The following is a 19,759-nucleotide window of genomic DNA, read 5'->3' as shown; positions in this document are numbered from 1 at the left end:
GGGATGGCCGGAGATTGACGGTGGGTGGTCGACAACAATAGTTGATTGTTGATGATGACGACCGACTATCTAGGGTTTAGGACTTCAACAAGGCTCTGATACCATGTTGAAGAGATAATATTTTCTATTATTCAATAATAATCAGAATAAAGCTACGTACATATGACTTGACCCTTATTACTATTCTTCCCTCATAGCCAACCAATCCTTTCCAACAGGCAACAACACCACCAAGATTTTACGTGGACAATCCAATAAGGAAAAAATAATGGACTGCCCAAAAACTTGCACTAATCACTAAGAATAGTAGAATACATAGCACTTTTCTAGTCACGTACTAGAGGCTCAATATCAATATTACAATAACATTTCATTACCACAAAGATAGATTTACACATATAGAGCAAGAAAATCATAACAATATAGATAGTCTGGAGAAGTTTCTCTATGAACGAAATCAATCAACTCAGTAACCTTTGGTCTCACGAAGAACATACCCAAATTTTAGCCCATTCCATCGATGTTTGGCCTTCAAATTGGGACCACAAAGTAGCAGCCCTATTTTTCTTCTTTCTTTCCCTGTTCTCTCGCTTACTTGGCCAAGACAACCCTCTCTCATCCTGTGTTTTTTCTCGCTCTCGGGCACTGGGCACACTCACGAAGCAGCACCTTTCTTTTCTTCATTTTTGTCCGTCTCTTGTTTTTTTTTTTCCTTTTCACTTTTTGACTTTTCTTTCTCTTTTTTTTTTATTAATTTGGAATGTCAGCTGGGCCCCACAAAAGAGGCGAACCCAGCCAACATGCTACAACCATATCATACAACGGTTTCCTACTAAGAAGGGTGCAAATGGAAAATTACAAACCGAAATCTGCCCTGGCTCTCTGAAGCACCGATGTCACTCTTGTGAAAAACTCTGGTTCCTCTTTTCGTATATCGTCAAGGGTCCTTTGCTCATGTTCATCAGCCTAACGGAACAGAAAATAGTAATCCACATCAGTATCAATGATAAGGAGACCATACAAGACGTGCTTTAATTTTAAAAAGCTAGTGTCTTGTGCGAGGCAGCCTTCACCATAGTCTCTTCTCTACTGTGCAACAATCAGATGTTCAAAGTTCACCAGAGCCGGAACTAAAAGGCAAAAGCTTTGTCATGAAATTGGTACAGCTAGCCATGTAAGACAGTAGCCAAAGTATCCAAACTTCAAAACGGGTAGCACAACAATTACCCGTGCAATGTCAGGAAAGTGGGTATCGAATGAACTCGACTCTGAATGAGCATATTTTTCTTGCATATGCTGCATATCGTCAAAAAAACCTAGACAAGATGGAGCTGAAGGATAGGAATTTTCTGATGGAAGTGTAAAAAAGCATCTATTTCCCAGGGGAATTTTAGATTACCACCATAAAAAATTACTTGCCTTCGGGCGGGCGGGTGAGGGTAAGTTGGGGGTGCGGAGAGGGTCATGGGGGCAGATGTACCTCATCATGCAACCTCTGTGTGGATAAAATAAAATAAGGAAAAATTGGCCTCAAGCTTTTCTTTTCTTGTCCTAAGTGGACACCACATACAAAGAGCCATCTAGGAAGATGCCAACATGGACATGGGGATGACAATATGGATTGGATGATAAAATTGACAGCCATGAACATGTCCGGAAAGGATGACGATCTTGCAAGTAAGGCAGAGTTCACAGAGAATCTCAAACAGAGTACCTCATTAAATTTTAGTAGAATCAAATTGGCTACTGATGCTGGTTGGGCTCGATCCCACCTGAACAAAACAAATTAAAAAAAAAGCAAAAAAAGACAAAAAGAATGCAAAATGCAAATGAGCCATTGCACCGTCCACAATAATGCATTGATGAAACAAAAACGCAAATAAGCAGACATCGTGAAATTGGGAAAAGAATATGCAGTGATGTTGCAACAGGATTAAAGTTGGCTTTAAGACATCGGTTGTTCAGTTAAATGAAAATAGAAAGCTCATCAGTATCACATGGCAAAGAATGGAAGTCATTAAGTTGATTTTGCAAGTATTTCATGAGCTGGAATTAACCAATAAATCCGCACTGCGCACATAGCAAGAACACAAACATCATAATAGTGCAGGCATAGACAGGTGGAAGCTAAAACTTTTCAATGTGAAGAGTACATAACCAGTGCACATAATTGAGCACTTTGCGTAAGTGTCAGCGCACCCATCCAAATAGACTAGCTCCCAATTGGTTGAACTTTGCATGAAAAGCAAAAGGATTGCAAAAAATGGAACCCTGAATCCTAATAGCTTTGGAATATGAATTAGCAAAGCTATCTAACCTCACAAGCATCAACTCATTAACAGATCTCCACATTGCACGTCCTACATCTTTTGCGATCTGCTCTCTTGCGCTGCGACCATGCCATAACTCTTTTACCACGTACATCACTTCTTCAACATCAACCTTCAAGAAACGCACCAAAAAATTGATGGTACACACACACACACACACAAACGTGATATTCTCACAAGTACGTGGAAAATCCCAAAGAAGAAAAGGAATGAAAGGAGTCTAATATCGTCAGTATAGTAGAATACAGTGTGACATTGCTATTTGATGAGAAGTGAACATTGTAGGTATAGATAGATCAGTTTCATGGGCCAAAATCTAAGAATATGTCTCGCCCAAATGATAGAACTGATCTGTTGTCAAATAGTCAAGCATATTCTCGGAAGTCAGATCCAAAATGCCATACCTGGACATGTGTAGCTGTTCCAAAGAGTGACTCCTCATGCTCAATAAGCCGTTGATGAAGGACCCTGTAATGATCCATATCCAAATTGACCACTGGCTCCATTTGAACTTGAAATCTTGCAAGTTGTGTGACCACATAGGAAGCCATGATCTGTCCAAAAATTGCAGGAATGGTGCCCAGAACAGGGACTATACGAACCCTAAAACCTGGCACAATCTGACATCAGGACACATAAGGTTGTATAGTCAAGATACATAATCAATCACAGCAGTGCAGATTACCCTGAAGCTATTATGACCAAGTTATTTGCAATTGTTCAGTTCAACATTTTCCTACGCAAATTTTTAACAGAGGGCCTTGATAACTTATTTCAAAAGCATAAAGAAGAAACATATCCTCACTTGATAATCTGAAGGATTTTCTTCTTCTCCATTTGGACCCCTGAATGGAAGCAGCTTCACCTTAGGTTTCTCTAAGGAAAACACAACTGGGATACCACCTTCAATGCCATAGTCCTTCCTCAAACGATGTCTTACCTAGGGAAAGGGAACTGAAACTATGAATATATTCTTGGGAAGAACAGTTAAAATCAAATTAGCTAATTCAGGCAATAATCGTCATAGGAAGTTGTACTTATCCAATTAAGTATTTAAAAAAATGAGGTTTCATGCATCTTCCGTTCAAAGACAAGACAAAGCACGGGAAGAGAGAGCATGAGACAAGATTTCAGGGGCATTGACAAGAATCGAAAGGACAAGCAGATAGTCATAGAATAAGCTATAAAACTTGAGGTCTTTTAGCAGTTGTACACCAGATATTTTGCCATAAGATCAAACAAAGGAAAAGCATGAACAGAGAGTTACAGCTCTAGATAATGGATCATTTGTGGACTCCTTTAAATCAGCTACGCGAATTCTTGTTGGATCAGCTCTAGCACCAGCTCCCGTTGCAGATAGAACCTTCACTCCTCTACGAACACATGCAGCAAGAAGAGCAACCTACTATGGATGATATATCAGAGCATTTAAGCATATATATTGTCTAATCACAAGTCTGAATTTAAACTCCACAAAATAAATCAAGTAGAGCAAATCTTGTGACTTTTCTAAACTTTCTAGGCAATACTTCCTTACTCTTGAAAGTAATGAACTACTTTTGATAGACAGTTTCTTTAAGCACTTGTCACTCAAAAACGAATAGACATGAAAGGGAGGTAAGTAATAGGGACATGCTCTCACATCTGAATGGTGGGAAAGATTTTCAAAATTCAGTAAATATGATATGACAAAAGGAAAGTTCTGAAAGTTCATCATAATGCATAAAGACTGACGAGTACAAAAAGAATAGAAAACTATTGCTTTGACTGAGAAAAATGTTCTAGAAAGTTTTTCAATGACAATCTAGACAGCTAGACCTATCATTTCTGGGCAAACCTCGCAAACTTAAAACTTTTGCATGATCAGCAAGAAAAAAGTACCTTGGTGTCAATGTTATCAATGCAGTCCAAGACAAAATCAGGATTGCCTGAAAGGATTTCTTCTTCTGTTGATGCATCATACAGCAGCACTTTCGCCTCTATACTGCTCTCAGGGAAGACTGATGAGAAATGCTTCTTCAGGCAGTGGGCTTTTGGAGTACCAACATCAGCTCTTGTTGCCACTGCGTGTCGATTAAGTGATGATAGTGATACCTTCTCATTTAATCAGTGAATGAGTAGAGGTACCTAGTTGATGCGAGTCCAAGAATTTTCAAGCATAAAGGTCGAAACAAAAACTAAATTGGTACTCTGCCCATTTGGCGAAGTTCTTTTAAAAATTAATCACAAGGAACTCAATCTTCTCTAATCCATAGAAACAGATTGACATGATTAGCAATAAGTTAAACAGAAAAGTTAATCCAACTGAGAAATCTTAGACAGACAGTACCTGGTCGAAATCCACAAGAAGAAGTTTTCCAACTCCTGACCTCAGAAGCATTGATGCAGCATGACTACCAACTCCTCCTAGGCCAATGACCACAACATAGGATTTTGTCACTTTCTGTAGAGATTCCAAGCCAAAGAACTGGATGTTCCTAACAAGATGTTAAAAAGTATGTAAAAGATGCTCAAGATACAAGCAACCAGAGAAATTTATATACTCGCGAGAAAACTATCGAAAAGCATTTAAACCAGGTTGGGCGCAACCAATTTTCATCGACAAGGATCCAACATCTGTAGTCATTCACACACGAACAATTTTTCCGTTACAGGTACAAAAAGACAAGAGAAGAACAGCCAAGAGGAAAGTATTCACACGACTTTTTTTCGGTCCTTTATTGTTGGATTTATTTCTTGGGTTCAAGTATGATGGAGAACTTATATTCCACCAGGAGATACACCAAGTACCTGGTCAGTTGTTCGGAAACTATTTCATCTTTCAGCAGATCTGCATCAGCTCTCTGATGATCTCCATTCGAAGAGTAATCTCTCTTCGTGGTTTCAAGTGTAAGCCCATCACCTGATTGGTGAAAGTCACCCAAAATACAAAATCATATAGCAAATATTTATTAAGCGATGCTCGCAGTATGTCAGAATGACATGCATATATAGTCTAGAAAATAACTCCTGATCCACCATAAAGTCATATACAGAGGAGACACATAGGATTAGAAAGCAAACATCTTCTCACACTGACACTACTGAACCATATTTCCTTGCACATGTCAGTAACTAAGCAGTATACTATTCCAGCTAAACACTCATGTAACTAATGAAATACACAACCTTGCACAGCATTGAGAAAGAATAACTATTGAACAACTCACCTTGTAATCTAAAATCTTCCTTAATGTACTTCTGTCCACGCCTTCTGGGAGAAGAGGGAAAGAAAAGATTATCACTTTAGGACGACACGATCCATTTTCTGGGCAGGACATACAAAAAAAAACAGTGCACTGAAAGCTAACTCAAGAAAGAGGGTAAGAGAGAGAAGCTTTTCCTCGGGAAATTCTGCTGACAATAAGTATTGCTGGAAGAGACTCGCTCACCTGGGGAGGAGCTTGAGGAGGACGAGGGTGGAAACAGAGCCGAGAATAGCTCCCCCTCCGAGCAACATCACCAACTTCACTTTCTCTCCCATTTTCTTTTCCCTTATCTTTCTCCCGCTCTCTCTCTCTCTCTCTCTCTCTCTCTCTCTCTCTCTCTCTCCCAACAGAAAAATTTCTTCTGCAACTCTCGAAGCTCGTCCTACAGCAGCCGAAGGACGAAAGAAAAACCCTTCACCGCGAGAAAGTCCCAGGCTTTTTTTTTTTTAACAATAGCCCATCAATTGAAACAGGCCCATAAGTGGCCCGAACAGGCACAATGCAAGGCCCGAACACCATGAACCAGCAATGGGGCGGGGGAGGGAGGCGGATGGCGAAATCGAGTTGATTGATGTGTGAAGGAAGAAGAAGCAGCAATTGGAGATAGGCAGTGTTTTCTCCTCTGTTTGTTCGATCGAAGACAGAATAGTAGAAACCTCTTCATCATCGACAAGCCGATTTTTGTTAGCTGCGAGAAGATGGACGCTCAGACGAGGAACAAGACATTGTTTCGAGCCAAATTGAGCGCGCTGAAGAAGGCCAAACGCATCGATTCTCCGCTCGTCAGGTAAAAGATCTCGATATCCTCCTTGGACGTGGTGATTTTGTTCGCATCGACAGCTTCAGCTGTGACTTTGAGATGTACTGCTTTCTATGAGTTGTTCCTGAAAATTCGAGCTGAAACTCCTGAATTTATGCGGAATTGAGTGCATTTGTATGAAACCCTAGATATGCACACTCTACCACAGTTGTTTCTGGTTCTCCATAGATTCGCAATGCATGCCTAATAGCTCCAACATCGAAAGCACCCGCTTTAGGGGAACTTAATGGGTGGTATCTTTTGATCTCATATAGTCTTCTCTTCTTTGGTTTGGCAGGTACAATGAATCTGATCAACCTGTTTGTAGGGTCTGTGACATTGTTCTGAAGTCTGATTGCCACTGGGATGCACATCAAGCTTCTCGCAAACATCACGAGGTAATTATTTATACTGTAGCAGTGAATTCGAATAGCCAAATTCAGCTAAGGATACTGAAAGCTGTGCCTGTGGGTGGAAAGATCACCATACATAGGAAATTAAATAATGTGGAAGAGGTTTGGCAATTAGTAGAAATCCTCAGTAGCATACTTTGCATCGTTTCAATCTCCAGGGTTGTCTGCTTGAGTTGTGTGTGCTTTCAATTTCTGTCAGTGGAAAACTACGAACAAGAGAGACTTAGATAATTGCTTTTGAAGCCTAAAAAGGGGAAACTGCAATGTTATTAACGCCCATTTGTTTTGTGGAAAATGAACAAGTTGGAATATATTTTCCTTAAAATCAAACGCTTGTATCGCTTACAAAGGTGAATGAACTGAAAAATATTTTTATCATCCACGAAAATTTTTAGACATTAATTATTGTCTATAATGAAAATATTATCCATTGATTAATTCTTTCAAGCAATACAAACAATCGTTTTTAGGAGTTTTCCGTATCATTCATTTTCGGAGAAAACAAATGCCTCATTTGTTTCGCAGAAAATGAATAATTTAAAATACATTTCTTATAATCAATCGCTTGTATAGCTTACAAAAATGAGTTAATGAAAAATGTTTTTATCGTCCCAACAATGTTGGGACATAAATTACTATTAATAATGTAAACATTTTCTATTAACTAAGCGATACAAACAATTATTTTCAAGAAAATGTTTTCCAAATTATATATTTTCTGAGAAACAAACAGAGCTTAAATAGGACAATAGGACTTCAGTAAATTTTCTACATGAAACTAATATAGGACTTCAGTTTCTCATCTCGTAGCTTCCTCCATGTGCATCATCGTCGTCCATTTTCCCCTGGAAAATTCCATGACGTGACCCTCGTTTATTTTTTATTTTTACTTCTGTGAATTAAATGGCTAGAATGGATCTTGTACACAAACAGGCAATTTCCAATCTAAAAGCAAGTGCAGCTGGATCAACAGGGAATACCAATAAAAAGTCAGAGCCGGCCCCCAAATTGCATAAACATCAACCTGAACCTTCTAAGGAGCTGCGGGGCAACCAAAATGAATCCTCAAGAGCAATGCCTAAACCCAAATCATCCTCTGGACTTCCTCCAAATTTTTTCGACAATGATTTACAGAAGAGTAAAGCTGGTATGACCCTCTCTTTCTGGCACGTGCGTGTAATGCAATTTCCTCTCATATGCTGTAGGTGATGCAATAGCGGTGTATAAAAGTCTATTGGGTCCACTATATATTGGCATTCTTCAGTGTGTCAACATATTGAATTACTGAGTAGTTTTTCTTTTATGTCTCTGTTTGTGGAGCTGGAGTACGCATCATCTTTACAATGTAATTATCTAAATTGAAATAGAACTGTACTTTGTTCTCAGTAAGCCCACTAAAGTTGTATCTGGTAGTGATTTAAATTGTTAGGCTTGAATGCTTTGTTTTCTATTTGATGCATTGCTTTAATATATGCACCGGTGGGTTTTTCGAGACATCCTCTACTGTCTATGCATTGAAAGAGAAGCACTGTAAATCTGCTTCAGCTGTTTTAACGATCAACCTAGTCACAGGATCAGAAAATTGGTCCTGATGGAGAAGTAATTCATTATTTTAGTACAGTTCAAATTATGAAAGGTTCAATGCATGTGGATTGATTTATTAGGAGGAGAAGTGTCAAATTTGGTGTCTAGGTTGACCTCAGGATACTAACTTGAAACTCCCTATGCTTTATTTCAATGTACACCCCCTAGATTGTTGCAAGGATTTGTTGTCCAATTTTCCTTCCAGGAGCTTGTGGCCTATCTGTTTAAGGACTGTCATGGATGTGTTCTTCTGGTTGACCACATCGGAAGCATACTCTAGCGACTTAAATTTTATCCTTGGTCCCTTGTTCCGCAAATGCTGGATTAGGGCATATCATCTGGTATTGTTCCCATTGCAATCATTCCTTAGGCTTATGCCTGTCTCCTTCCCTTCCTCTCATTCCACCTCTGTGCATATTAAACGGGATTTCTTTCAATGATGGCAAGTTCCCTGCCTAGACCATGGTTTCTTGTTGCCTTTTGGGTAATATCTTCTCTATTTTGGAATCACCTTTGAATTATGTTTCTAGATGTCAACTGACCACGGCCATATTGTTTCTTCTAATTTGTCTCTGTGGATCACATGAAGGCACCTACTCTTCATGGCCCTCTGACTGAACAAATATCAAGTCTAAGGCCTTCAAGAAACTTATTCTACTTCAAGCTTTTGATTGTCGACCAAATGGGGGCTCTAAGATAATGTTGTTTCAGACCTTTTTTTTGTCAAAGTTGTTTCAGACTTCACCTGGTATCTACTTTGCAAAATCCATTTCTCTTGAATTTCAAAAGCTTAATGCTAGGCCTAGATTATGACATAGCTGTATCACCATGAAGCATAGAGGAATTAGAACATGAAGCGTAAAGGGAACTAAAGACAGAAGAAGCTGATCACTTAGCTCCTCTAAACAATTTTCCATTACTCCCTCCAAATTCAACACATGAGACAAGAGGGTCAGAATTTCAAGATATCCTGGAGCGTGAGAGTCGAGAACCAATATAAAGATTCCTTCATTGAAACATTTGGTGAATACTTCTAGGCATAACCCAGTAGTTCCGAAATTGTTGAACATCCTCTAAAGCCCATCAGATATTTTCTTCTGTGTAACTTGGTATAGCTTTTCGTCAGGCTGCTATTACGTTTTTATATGTATCTGTATCCAATAGCACCAAGGCATGTCTCCCATTTGCAAAAGCTGCTATTTACTTTACTGAGCTATATTTCCTCCTTTGACATGTGGAAGCATTTGTAGCTGAAGTACCCTTCACTTCTTGAGTCACTTGTTTCATTTGTTAAGTTCATTTACCAGAGTGCTGTTTCATCAGATAATGTTGAATGGTGATGTTGGTGAAAGTACATTTCATTTTGTTGGGTCACTGGATATGTATTGTATACACTTAACTAAACTCAACTCAACTCTATGAAGCTGACATATCCTGGTAACTGGAAAAATTACAGGGAATTCTAGTCGACCTCAAATTGATACTTCAGTGGACATGCAGAATAATATGAATGGATTGCCTTCTGAAGATGTCGTACCAACAACTAGTGGTCAGTCATCTAAGGAGGTCATCCAGACAGTAGAAAAAATGGCGGGTCCTGAGTTGAAGCAAACAAAAGGAGCACTCCCTGAAGGTTTCTTTGATAGCAAGGAGGCTGATTTACGTGCTCGTGGCATCAAGCCAGTTAAGATAGATGTGAAGTAAGTTTTTTCTTTTGTTACTTATAGAGCATCTAACTACCAATTTCTCACTGCCAAAAGGAAGACAATGTGCTATTAATTTTTTATCCTCTGTCAGATGATTTTATGGACGTAATGTGTGTGGCGAAATCGTACTTTTGTCTTTTTCTGTCACTGCATTGTCTCAATTGTGCTATCTTTTAAATGCTATTCAGAGACGAGTACAAGGAATTTGAAAAGTTGATCCAGGAGGACTTGCGGGAGGTGGATGATAGGCTGGAAGAAGAGGAGGTTCCTTGCTTATCCCGTGTTTCCACATCATATCCACTTTATCCTAGTTTTGAATTTACTTGATGCAGCTCCATGGCATTCACCACTATTCTGAAACTTTGAATACAGATTGATGCAGCTGAGATGATAGAAACGGCAGAATCTGTAGAGCAAAAGTAAGTCTACTTTATGGATTAACCGTGAATGCATATTATACGAAAGCTGCTGTATGTATTCCTGTCTTTGGTATTGTTGCAGGGTTTACACTGGAAGAGTGGAGATATTACGGAAGAAGAAGCTGGAGTTGAAGGCTGCTAGGTCCGCAAAACGTAGAAAAAGTTCTGAAGAAGTCAGCAAGGAGTCTGGACAAGATGAGTCATCAAGTGATGATGATACTGAAGAGAACTTTGCAGTTGATTGGAGGGCTCAACATCTTTAATAATACTGCTATTGCTGGTACGCTCCTCCTTTCATCTCTCTCGACCTTCTATCTCTCTCTCTCTCTCTCTCTCTCTCTCTCTGATAACATAAGGCAGAGGAGGTTGGTGGTGAGGTTGGCATCTGATTTTAGTGGCTGAGAAAGCATTACATCTAAAGATTGATTATTCTCTCTTTGATCAATAGACTGATGCATCACTGCGCTTTTCATCTTTTGTGCTTTTTGATTTGATTTTTGAAAGCTGGCATTTCTATCTATAACATCCAGAAAGGATGGAAATATTATAAATTTATTTGCTTCAAAAGGAGAGAGAGATGTTGGGTTTGAGCTGATTCACTGCATTACGCCTGGTCATCACGCACTTGCTACACAGTGCGGAAGATATCATTAACATCTTAGACACGCTCGTTCCTTTCTCCAGATTGAAATGATAAATCAGTCAGATAATCGTAAGGGCTAGCAACAGTTCCACAGAGCCAATCAGAATGCAAGCGTCGAGGTGGAAGGCGAATAGTAAGTTCATTAAAAAAAGCCTCAATTTCCCTTACCATGCAGACAGAATCGTCAGAAAGGTTTGGGTTTGGAATTGCCAGCACGATGAAGGTTGTTCTGACAACAATTAGTAGAATTCGATGACCTTGAACCTAACTTTCTTTGTAGACGGTTTCCCTAACAACCTCTGTGGATTAAAAATGGTGAGGTCATTCGTCCTGTCCATATTATTAGCTTTCAAATTGACGGATGAAAACTTGTTCAGAGTGCAAACGAGATGCAATGATAGTGCAGCTATTACTACCTAGTCCTCATCTTTTGCTAAAAAGCAATGAAGGTCGCTCTGACTTCAAAATTTTCATTTAGGTCATTATACCGTTACGTGTGATTTCACTTGTGTCCATTATGTTCAGACGCTTAGGAGTATTTAAGTGTCCTGTCCCAATGAACTTTACATAACGCTCTGGATCAGTCTCCACAAAACATCCTGCCCACATTAGTGATAGATAGTAATGTATATATGGATAGGATGAGTTATGATTCACCTCGAAGAGGTCGTGGTCTTTGCTTTACCATCATACATGTGTTTGAATGAATGGCACTTTTCGATTCACCTCAAAGAGGTCGTGGTCTTTGCTTTTCCATCATACGTGTGTTTGAATGAATTGCACTTTTTGAGTATCGAGTTTGTATCTGTGTCACGAATCATGATCAAGGAAACCAGATACCAAGCGCAAGTGCAAGAGGACGGATTTATTGGAATAACTTGCATATCTTGTCTGACCCTTTGTTTCTTAGCTGATGCCATCATAACTTCATTTGTGGACAGAGCAGGGCTTGGCTTTGCATTTCATATGCGTTGGCTCGGTTAGATGCTTCTTGAGAATAGACACCTTCTCACAACAAATGAAAGCCAATCATGCTCGTTCCCGCGGGCTTCGAACGAAGACTGCCAATTTGCTTACACCTTCCATTTGTTCCATCTTTCTATCAAGAAAGTTAAAAACTTTTCAAAACCCTTGAATAATATCCCCCAAAGAGTCAAGTTGCAAACAACAGTTCCTAACAGATCCCAGAAGTTCCAACTCTCGAAAAGTTTCATGTAAAGTGTAACATCCAATGGGATATTCCCAGTTCCTGGGCCAAGCGACTAGCTTATTAGATCTAGATTTTCGTGCTAGACACGTTCCAGTTACCGGATCATCGATTACCGGATATGTCGTCCGTGAGCGGCTCGTGAGAAATGTGTAAATGTGGTTGTGGTGATTCAAGTCTTAAGTAAGGACGACGGATATGTTTTGACAAGTCAGCCACCTCTTGAGTTCATGATCGGTCTTCACACCCACAAGCATAAAAACGATGCAATTTTAAAACAAGGAGATTGGGGGATCTTCAATGAATGTAAGGCAGGGGAGTCCTTAATGGGAAAAACGTCAGTATTATCGAAAATGACGTTCCAAACGAAGTTTTGTTCCTTCCAACGTGAGTGGAATGATCCATAATGCATCAACATTATTAAAGGCGTCTTTCGTCGTCTGCGCTTCTAGTCAGAATAAAATAGGATAGGAAAATCAGAATTTTGCTAGATCATATTCCTTGTTTGATGAATTAGAGCCCGGTATATTTAGATGTATCATATCTATTGTTTGGTAAGAACTGTAGATCAAAATAAATGAACTCGAAAACGCACGAACAAAAATGGTAGAAATATTCACGATTCACTACTAAAGAAATCACAGATGCACAAACGAATACAGTATGGCGATGAATTTGTGATTATTGTACGATCTCGATCTTCAACAGTTAAAGGACATCATTGAGATATTCCAAAGCTATAGGTTTTTCCATTACAAGAAATATAAACGGGCTTCAAGGACACCAACGAGGTATAGATTAGCCAACAACTATCAAATCTAAAGAGAGAAAGAGAGCTCGATCATCTACCTCTGCGATTTTGAAAGGTATATTACTTCGACTCTCCCATTACTTTCGTGAAGTTTCAACGTAAACTAGAAATTTATGGGGGAGGAGATTTGAACTCTCATTGTCCTCATGGTGCTTCCATGTGAACCAATGAGCTACTGGAGAGTTGTGAAGTCACAATGTGAACTAGCCCGAAAATAGAGAAAAAGAAGGAGAGGGTTTTTTTTTTTTTTAAACCTATTTGTCACTTATTTTTCGAGAATTAAAAGGATCATTTTCAAGGTTGAATTTGTTCGATTAAATTATGAGTTCTTCGTACTATTTTCCCTATCTTCTTTTATTTCTCTTTTTAATTCCCTTCCATCATTTCCTTAATTAAAATTCTCTTAGATAACAAATTGTACTAATATACCTTAAATATGTAATAAATATAAATACCAAATATACGCACATAATACATAGAATAGAATAAAAGAAATACGAATATTTAAATGAAAAAATAAAAACAACAATTATTGTTATTTTCGTTTGTTATGTTGAACTTTCTTTTTTAAATTAGAGTTTAAATATAATTTAATTACTTATTATGCTAATGTTATTAGCTTAAGAAATTTGTTATTCGAGAAAAATAAATTTTATATCATGGACACAAAAAATCATATCTACCTTTATCTAACCCATACATTGGACTTTTTTATTTGTGTTACATCCATGTTATATCCCACTTTATCATGTCTTGAACAAGTTTTAAATACAGGATACGATAAAATAATTCATTCTAACTTTTATCATGACTAATTTTTATCTTGGCTACCAAACGTAATTTATAAGGATCCATCAATATACGGAAGCAACGACGTGCATACTTTGTAATCCTGGAGTCCTAAAAACACAGGGCACCAATCTGAATCCCAGCGATGATGGAAGTACTTTTCTGTACCACCTGCTTGATATAAATCCCTCTCGTCGGACCAGAATCCAGATGCATGTCCAGCAAGATGCGGACATGACTTTTTCATACAATACCAAGATAAAGTACCCAAGACAACCAAATTTCATTGGCTTTTAGACCTAACAATTGCACTAATCACGCTCTAAATAAAATAACTTATGGGCACACGTAATTTGCTTGTAAAAGTGATGGGACGATGCTAAACAATGGCCCTAATGGTCTCGAACGTCAGCAGCATTATGTCTCTCCTTTTGCCTTTGAGATGCAGAGAGCCCGTGGTTTCTGACGCTGTGGATCCCAGTCATGTCACGTAGTTTAAACGTTAAACTTAGAGAACTCGAACGTGCTTCTGGAGGCTGTTTGCTTGCTGTGATCCAAAGTGCGCCACTACGAAGTGCTTCTGGAGGCCGTTTGCTTTGAGATGCAAAGAGAATGTGGTTGCGACGGCTGTAAAATAAATGAATCCGATGGATTTTAATCACGAATTTCAATTTGATAAATAATATTAGATTTTTGAGGATTAAGAGACAATAATTGGACGTTGATTTATTCGTCTAAAAGGGATATTGGATTATCCCGAGATGTCGGTCAGAGAAAGTTAAGCTCGGATAGTCGAGTCGTCGCGTCGTAGTACCAAGACCCTTCGTGCCCGAAGCTAGCCCCGATCGAACCCTAGTTGTGAAATTTTTTCCGCCTCTTCCTCTAGGCGACAACTCCCCACCACCATCGCCCTTCATCCGCCTTTGTTGTGGGCCACCCCTCACCGCTGCTCCACCCGTCGTGCCTCCTCGTCCCCGGTTGCCACCCACTACCCACGACCTCCACCCCTCTCTACCCCAAGCCCCCACGAGCCCGTCCTCCACCTTCGTCGTTGTTGTGGACCGCCAACCACTTGAGAGCCCCCGTGTCGCGCAACCCATTGCCCATCGCCACTCAACCCGAGACCCGCGAACCACCCCCAGCCGAGCCGTCACCGCACCTCCGCCTGTGAGCCGCTGCCCGAGCCTTGCCCTCAATCACCCGCGCTATTCGCCGTGCCGCGCTCCTTTTGCTGACCCCAACTGCGAGCCCCCGAGTTGTGCGTCGCCAACCGTCATTAGTTGTGAGTTAACCCCTAATCTCTTATTATGACGTCAATTACGTTTAGAGGTAGCTTAGTTTAAGTTAATTGTGATTAGTTTAGAAGAATAGTGGTTGGGTTAGTTTAACGGAGGTTAGGTTAAATTAATTGTTGAAATATAACGCGGAAGCTAACTAGGATCTTACAAATAAGTCAATGTGAAAAGCCTAGAGAAATAACGATGAACGATAAAGGACACTATAGATTACGTGGTTCGGTCCGAATATCGGTACCTACATCCACATAAGAGCCAACACGAATAATCCGCTATATCGAAGAATCATAATTATAATCGCTCAATACGCTCGTGTTTCCTAATCCTAAATTACACCCAAGCCCCAAATATTTATAAATAATAAATCAACTTAGATGTAACCTCACGAAGCACAAAATCACCGTGTTCTCGGAATTCCTTTTTCTGCAAACTTCTCTTTTGTTTTTATTCGTGGACTAAGACGTTTCTGCCCTCAAATGGGCATAAAATATTATGCTCCCCTCTTTTTCGTCCTTTTGTGGCAGAAAAAAAAAACCCTTTTTTTATGATAGAATATACGTGTGCACTTCTTTTATTCAGCCAGAGGAGTCCACGAAGCTAATCTGATCAAATCTTGCATATTTCAAGATTTTTCCATCTCCGTAGAAATTCAAACTCGAGACACAAAATAACATTAATTAATCATGATTAGGTTAAGTTAAGTTTGGTTGGGTTAAATAACCATAGTTACTTTTAATTAATCATGGTTACTTTTAATTAACTATAGTTACTTTATTGTTAACCATAGTTACTTTGGTTTAACCGAAATTACTTTATTTGACCTTGGTTACTTTAATTAATTATGATCGAAATAATCAATTGATGTTGAGTTATCTAACTATTATGGTGTTAATTAACTATGGTCGGGTAAATTAATTGAGATAAATTGATTGATTATAGTCGGGTTAATTAATTAAGATGAACTTAATTAATTATAATTGAATTAATTAATTACAGTTAGGTTAATTAACCGTGGCCGGAATAATTAGTTATTATTGAGTTATTATTGAGTGATTATTGGGTGATGATTGGATAATTGTTGTGTGCCCTTGGCTCTCTCTCTCTCTCTCTCTCTCTCTCTCTCTCTCTCTCTCTCTCTCTCTATATATATATATATATATATATATATATATAATAATTAATCACCCATATTGGAATGCCAAGTTTGACGGAAAATGTGTATTGCTATGACCATGTGTGAATTTCTCATTGCATTTTTAAGCATAAAAAATGGCAAGACGCCGAGTTTTGAGCACAACCATGTTTGCTTTGGGTTAAATGCGAAAATAAGAACTGGCATGATTATTTGGTATGCTCGTGTGGTCATATGATGGTTACGTCACCCGGGGGTATCCTGGGGATGAGAATAGTTGCCCAGGGATGTCCCGAGGACGATGCCCGATACGTTCGTACCGGAGGAAGTTTAGAATCACACGACTTATTGAATGTACAACAATATGTGTTGTCGGGCTGGTTCATGTAGGAAGAGCATTAACTACCTAGTATGCTATGGCGGAGTGGCTGTTAATAACCGGAACACGTGTAATGCATTGTGCATGCGAGAACGTGATGGGTGTTCTGATTGTGTGCCTTGATTTGTGTGTGGTTTGGATACCATGTGAATACCGTATAAAGTGCGTGCTAAGGCGGGATAAATGTGCATGTGATTGATGGCTGATTGTTAAGACTTGTGCCCGATCGTTAAGACTTGTGCCTGATCATAAGGTAGCTAGGGCGTTGCGAGAGTCGCACGCGATTGGTCCGCTATCAATGTAAACCCGCATATATTAGGTCACTCTGAGCGAATCAGCACCCCATTTGGACTTAGGCTTTGACTCGTGGAGATTTTATATTTCACTCGTTGTTGTTAACCCTTTTTTCGGGCCCTTAGCTGTGAAGAACAGGACGTGGATCCCTTCTTGGAGTAGTTTTTGGGAGTAGCATTAATCCCAACCCCGACCTAGTTTTTTTTTTTTTTTTTTTTTTTTTTTTTATTTTTTTTAATTTATGGTTGTAGGAGGTGGCCCTAAGGTAGGGCTTGTGTATAAACGCACTTATCAAGGTTAACGGTATATGAATACAATGAGCTTTGCTGTTTAATTGGTTGTTGATTGCCTGCCGACCGTCCCTGTTATTTTATTTATTGTCCGGGAAAGTAGCACGTTTCGCATGCGCTTAATTAAAAGATAAAATGAAAGGATTGACGACGTGCCTGGGTCGTCGCCATTATATGACCCGAGACATTTGTTAGGGTTATTGCGTGCCTGAAGATCGAGGTGTGACATTAGTGATTGCAACACTTCCTTTCTCTAGCAGCGAATAAAGAAATCTAAGACATGAAAGGACGAAGGCCATTATAGGCAAATGAAGATTGCCCTTTTAGGTCCTTTCGCAATACCTAAAAATGAGCAAGCACGCATATGAGTAAACATGTCTGGCTGGGTCCTCACGTTGGAGTTTTCTAGTATAATGCATCGATTTAGAGAGATGTTATTTTGATAGCGATTGTTCCTCAATTGATAAACTATCCAAAAAATTCTAAACTTATTACATCTTGGCCAATTCAATTCTTAGCCTTTCAATTTTGTCAATTGAGTCCTAAATCTTTTGACACTTTGCCAATTAACTTCATCCAACCAATTTTAGCTGAAAATCGCCGACGTATACGTCAGACATGCTACAATTTTGTCAATTGAGTCATAAAATTTTTTAACACTTTATCAATTAAGTTCATCAAACCAATTTTAGCTACAAATCGCCGACGTGGATGTCGGACATTTGGTACGATTGGCGCCAATGTGGACAATTTTTATAATTTTTTTTAAAATGTTTTTGAGTCTTTTAACAAGCTCGACGAGGGTCCCGCCAACCCTCACCCGTGGTCAACGAGGGTTGGTTGGCCCTTGCTCTCACCGGACTTGATAGAAAACAAAGGAAAAGAAAGAAAGAAAGAAAGAAAGAAAAAGGAAATATAATTATTATAAAAAAAATTTTTAAAAAAAATTATAACAGTTATTCACGTCATCATCGATCGTCTTACATGACACAATCGAAGTCCAAGTCAACGATTTTCAACTAAAATTGATCGAATGGACTAAATTAACAAGATCTCATTGACTTAAGTAGGTAGCGGTCATTGAACTTTGACTTTTTCTATATAAGATAAGATGACCTAAATACTCCACTAGAACCAATGCCGGCCACAAACATGACCCCTTGTCATAGCCAGAGTCACCGGTAAAAGCACAAATCCTAATGGGATTGGTTAGCATATCGAGTTGAGACAAAACAAAAGGTGATGTCATACTTGCTAGGGCTTGGTTGCTGGACACAGTATACCGTGGTGGCACGAAAATTGGAGGGTTACTTCGATCCGGAGCTGATGGAATCTAGCCACCTGAACTGAAAAAGAAGCTCGAGCGATATGCATGCCGATCGAATTTTTAAGTTCCGACTGCTTAGCGAATTCGAACCAAAGCAATCGGCTAATCACTGGTTTTCGCCAACCATGTTTTTTTTTTCCTTGCTTTATTGGCAATTTTTATGTGCTTCCGAGAACTCATGGAGGCGGCGGCGGGGGGGTCTTCAAACTTGATAATTTAGTTTATCCCGAAATCTCGGATTCGAGATTCAAAAGCTGTCACACACGAGGATCACACTAAGCCTATTTCATCATTTTTCATCACGAATAGCTCGATCCTTGGGTTAACCTATCGATCAAGCAAGATCAGCGTTATTAAACACCAGCTCCACATAATTTAAACTTGATTCTATCCAATCTACAAACTCATTGGCTACGCGGCAAAGCCCCAGATAAGAAATGTCTATCCCACGTTCAGTCCAACCTAGCTCCAGCCTTTTGAGAGCCGCCATCTTACACATGCCTTCACTTATCATCCTAGTCAAATTATGAATACGTCTTCACACAATAAATTAAAAGGCGCGAAATTTAAAACGGCAAAGCTCGTTGTCCGATAACACGTGCTGCGTAACGTTTAAGTACTTTTATTTGCCAAGATCGCAAGACAACTACATGGGATCGGTATATCATTTGATACCAGATTATACATTATTTATTTTCTCGGTAAACATCTCTTGGTGGGGGTGTGCATCGGCCTTGGCCCAACTTGGGAACCGGATCGATCGGTTCTGGATGGTTCTCGGGGAATTGGACCAATCCAATCGAGGAACCACTCGGAACCGTTCGGTTGGTCCGGTCCGGTCCCACGATTCCTATTTCCACATAAGGAATCGGATTGGACTGACGGACTGGTCAAGATTTCATAATTAAAAAAAAAAAAATTCTAAAGCAAATCCTAATTTGTAAATTAATTTTTTTCTTTTAATTGCGCATGCACGGTGAATAGCAGATATATAATTCTCACGCTTACGTCAGCAGTGGCTGGATGGCTGCTGCTCCTACGTGTATATGTAGATGACCGCACACACCCACGGAAACGCCCGCAGCGCAGCGTT

The 19,759-nt window shown here is 39.4% G+C and overlaps 2 protein-coding genes across 6 annotated transcripts; one reads left to right on the top strand and one right to left on the bottom strand.

Moving 5' to 3' along the window:
- Positions 1-298: 298 nt before the first annotated feature.
- LOC115733237 (tRNA threonylcarbamoyladenosine dehydratase) lies at positions 299-6,015 on the bottom strand. Of its 4 annotated transcripts, none has more exons than XM_030663930.2 (12): positions 5,925-6,015; positions 5,762-5,879; positions 5,540-5,583; positions 5,121-5,232; positions 4,660-4,807; positions 4,212-4,424; positions 3,598-3,732; positions 3,136-3,270; positions 2,735-2,950; positions 2,318-2,442; positions 1,715-1,772; positions 299-966 (listed from the first exon to the last, which is right to left on the bottom strand). In XM_030663930.2, the coding sequence occupies exons 2-12, from the start codon at positions 5,851-5,853 to the stop codon at positions 856-858; spliced, it is 1,389 nt and encodes a 462-aa protein (XP_030519790.1). In that variant the 5' UTR covers positions 5,854-5,879; positions 5,925-6,015; the 3' UTR covers positions 299-855. The 4 variants fall into 4 exon arrangements, with proteins under 4 accessions (XP_030519790.1, XP_048130370.1, XP_048130371.1 ...); XM_048274413.1 differs by having other exon boundaries at positions 5,762-5,889; positions 5,922-5,957; XM_048274414.1 differs by lacking the exon at positions 1,715-1,772 and having other exon boundaries at positions 5,762-5,889; positions 5,922-5,960.
- Positions 6,016-6,131: 116 nt separating this feature from the next.
- Positions 6,132-11,564, top strand: LOC115733631 (protein ABA AND ROS SENSITIVE 1). Of its 2 annotated transcripts, XM_030664295.2 has the most exons (9): positions 6,132-6,181; positions 6,267-6,365; positions 6,676-6,775; positions 7,724-7,937; positions 9,831-10,074; positions 10,269-10,344; positions 10,453-10,499; positions 10,582-10,779; positions 11,184-11,564. In XM_030664295.2, exons 1-8 carry the CDS (start codon positions 6,150-6,152, stop codon positions 10,760-10,762), a joined length of 993 nt encoding a protein of 330 aa, XP_030520155.1. In that variant the 5' UTR covers positions 6,132-6,149; the 3' UTR covers positions 10,763-10,779; positions 11,184-11,564. The 2 variants fall into 2 exon arrangements, with proteins under 2 accessions (XP_030520155.1, XP_030520220.1); XM_030664360.2 differs by having other exon boundaries at positions 6,143-6,365.
- The last annotated feature ends 8,195 nt before the right edge of the window (positions 11,565-19,759 follow it).

This window comes from Rhodamnia argentea, chromosome 2 (assembly GCF_020921035.1).
Source record: "Rhodamnia argentea isolate NSW1041297 chromosome 2, ASM2092103v1, whole genome shotgun sequence".
NCBI classification, from domain to species: Eukaryota; Viridiplantae; Streptophyta; class Magnoliopsida; order Myrtales; family Myrtaceae; genus Rhodamnia; species Rhodamnia argentea.
The sequence above is the reverse complement of the archived record's forward strand: the minus strand, read 5'-3'. Positions and strand labels throughout refer to the sequence as shown.

Coding starts and splice junctions, on each gene's coding strand:
- LOC115733237 (XM_030663930.2), bottom strand. CDS start 5,853: ATGGGAGAGAAAGTGAAGTTGGTGATGTTGCTCGGAGGGGGAGCTATT. Junction 2,443..2,734: donor GAACAGCTACACATGTCCAG/GTATGGCATTTT, acceptor CGTTTCTTGAAG/GTTGATGTTGAAGAAGTGAT. Junction 1,773..2,317: donor AATGAGTTGATGCTTGTGAG/GTTAGATAGCTT, acceptor TGTTTTGTTCAG/GTGGGATCGAGCCCAACCAG.
- LOC115733631 (XM_030664295.2), top strand. CDS start 6,150: ATGTGTGAAGGAAGAAGAAGCAGCAATTGGAG. Junction 6,366..6,675: donor ATCGATTCTCCGCTCGTCAG/GTAAAAGATCTC, acceptor TTGGTTTGGCAG/GTACAATGAATCTGATCAAC. Junction 10,500..10,581: donor GCAGAATCTGTAGAGCAAAA/GTAAGTCTACTT, acceptor GTATTGTTGCAG/GGTTTACACTGGAAGAGTGG.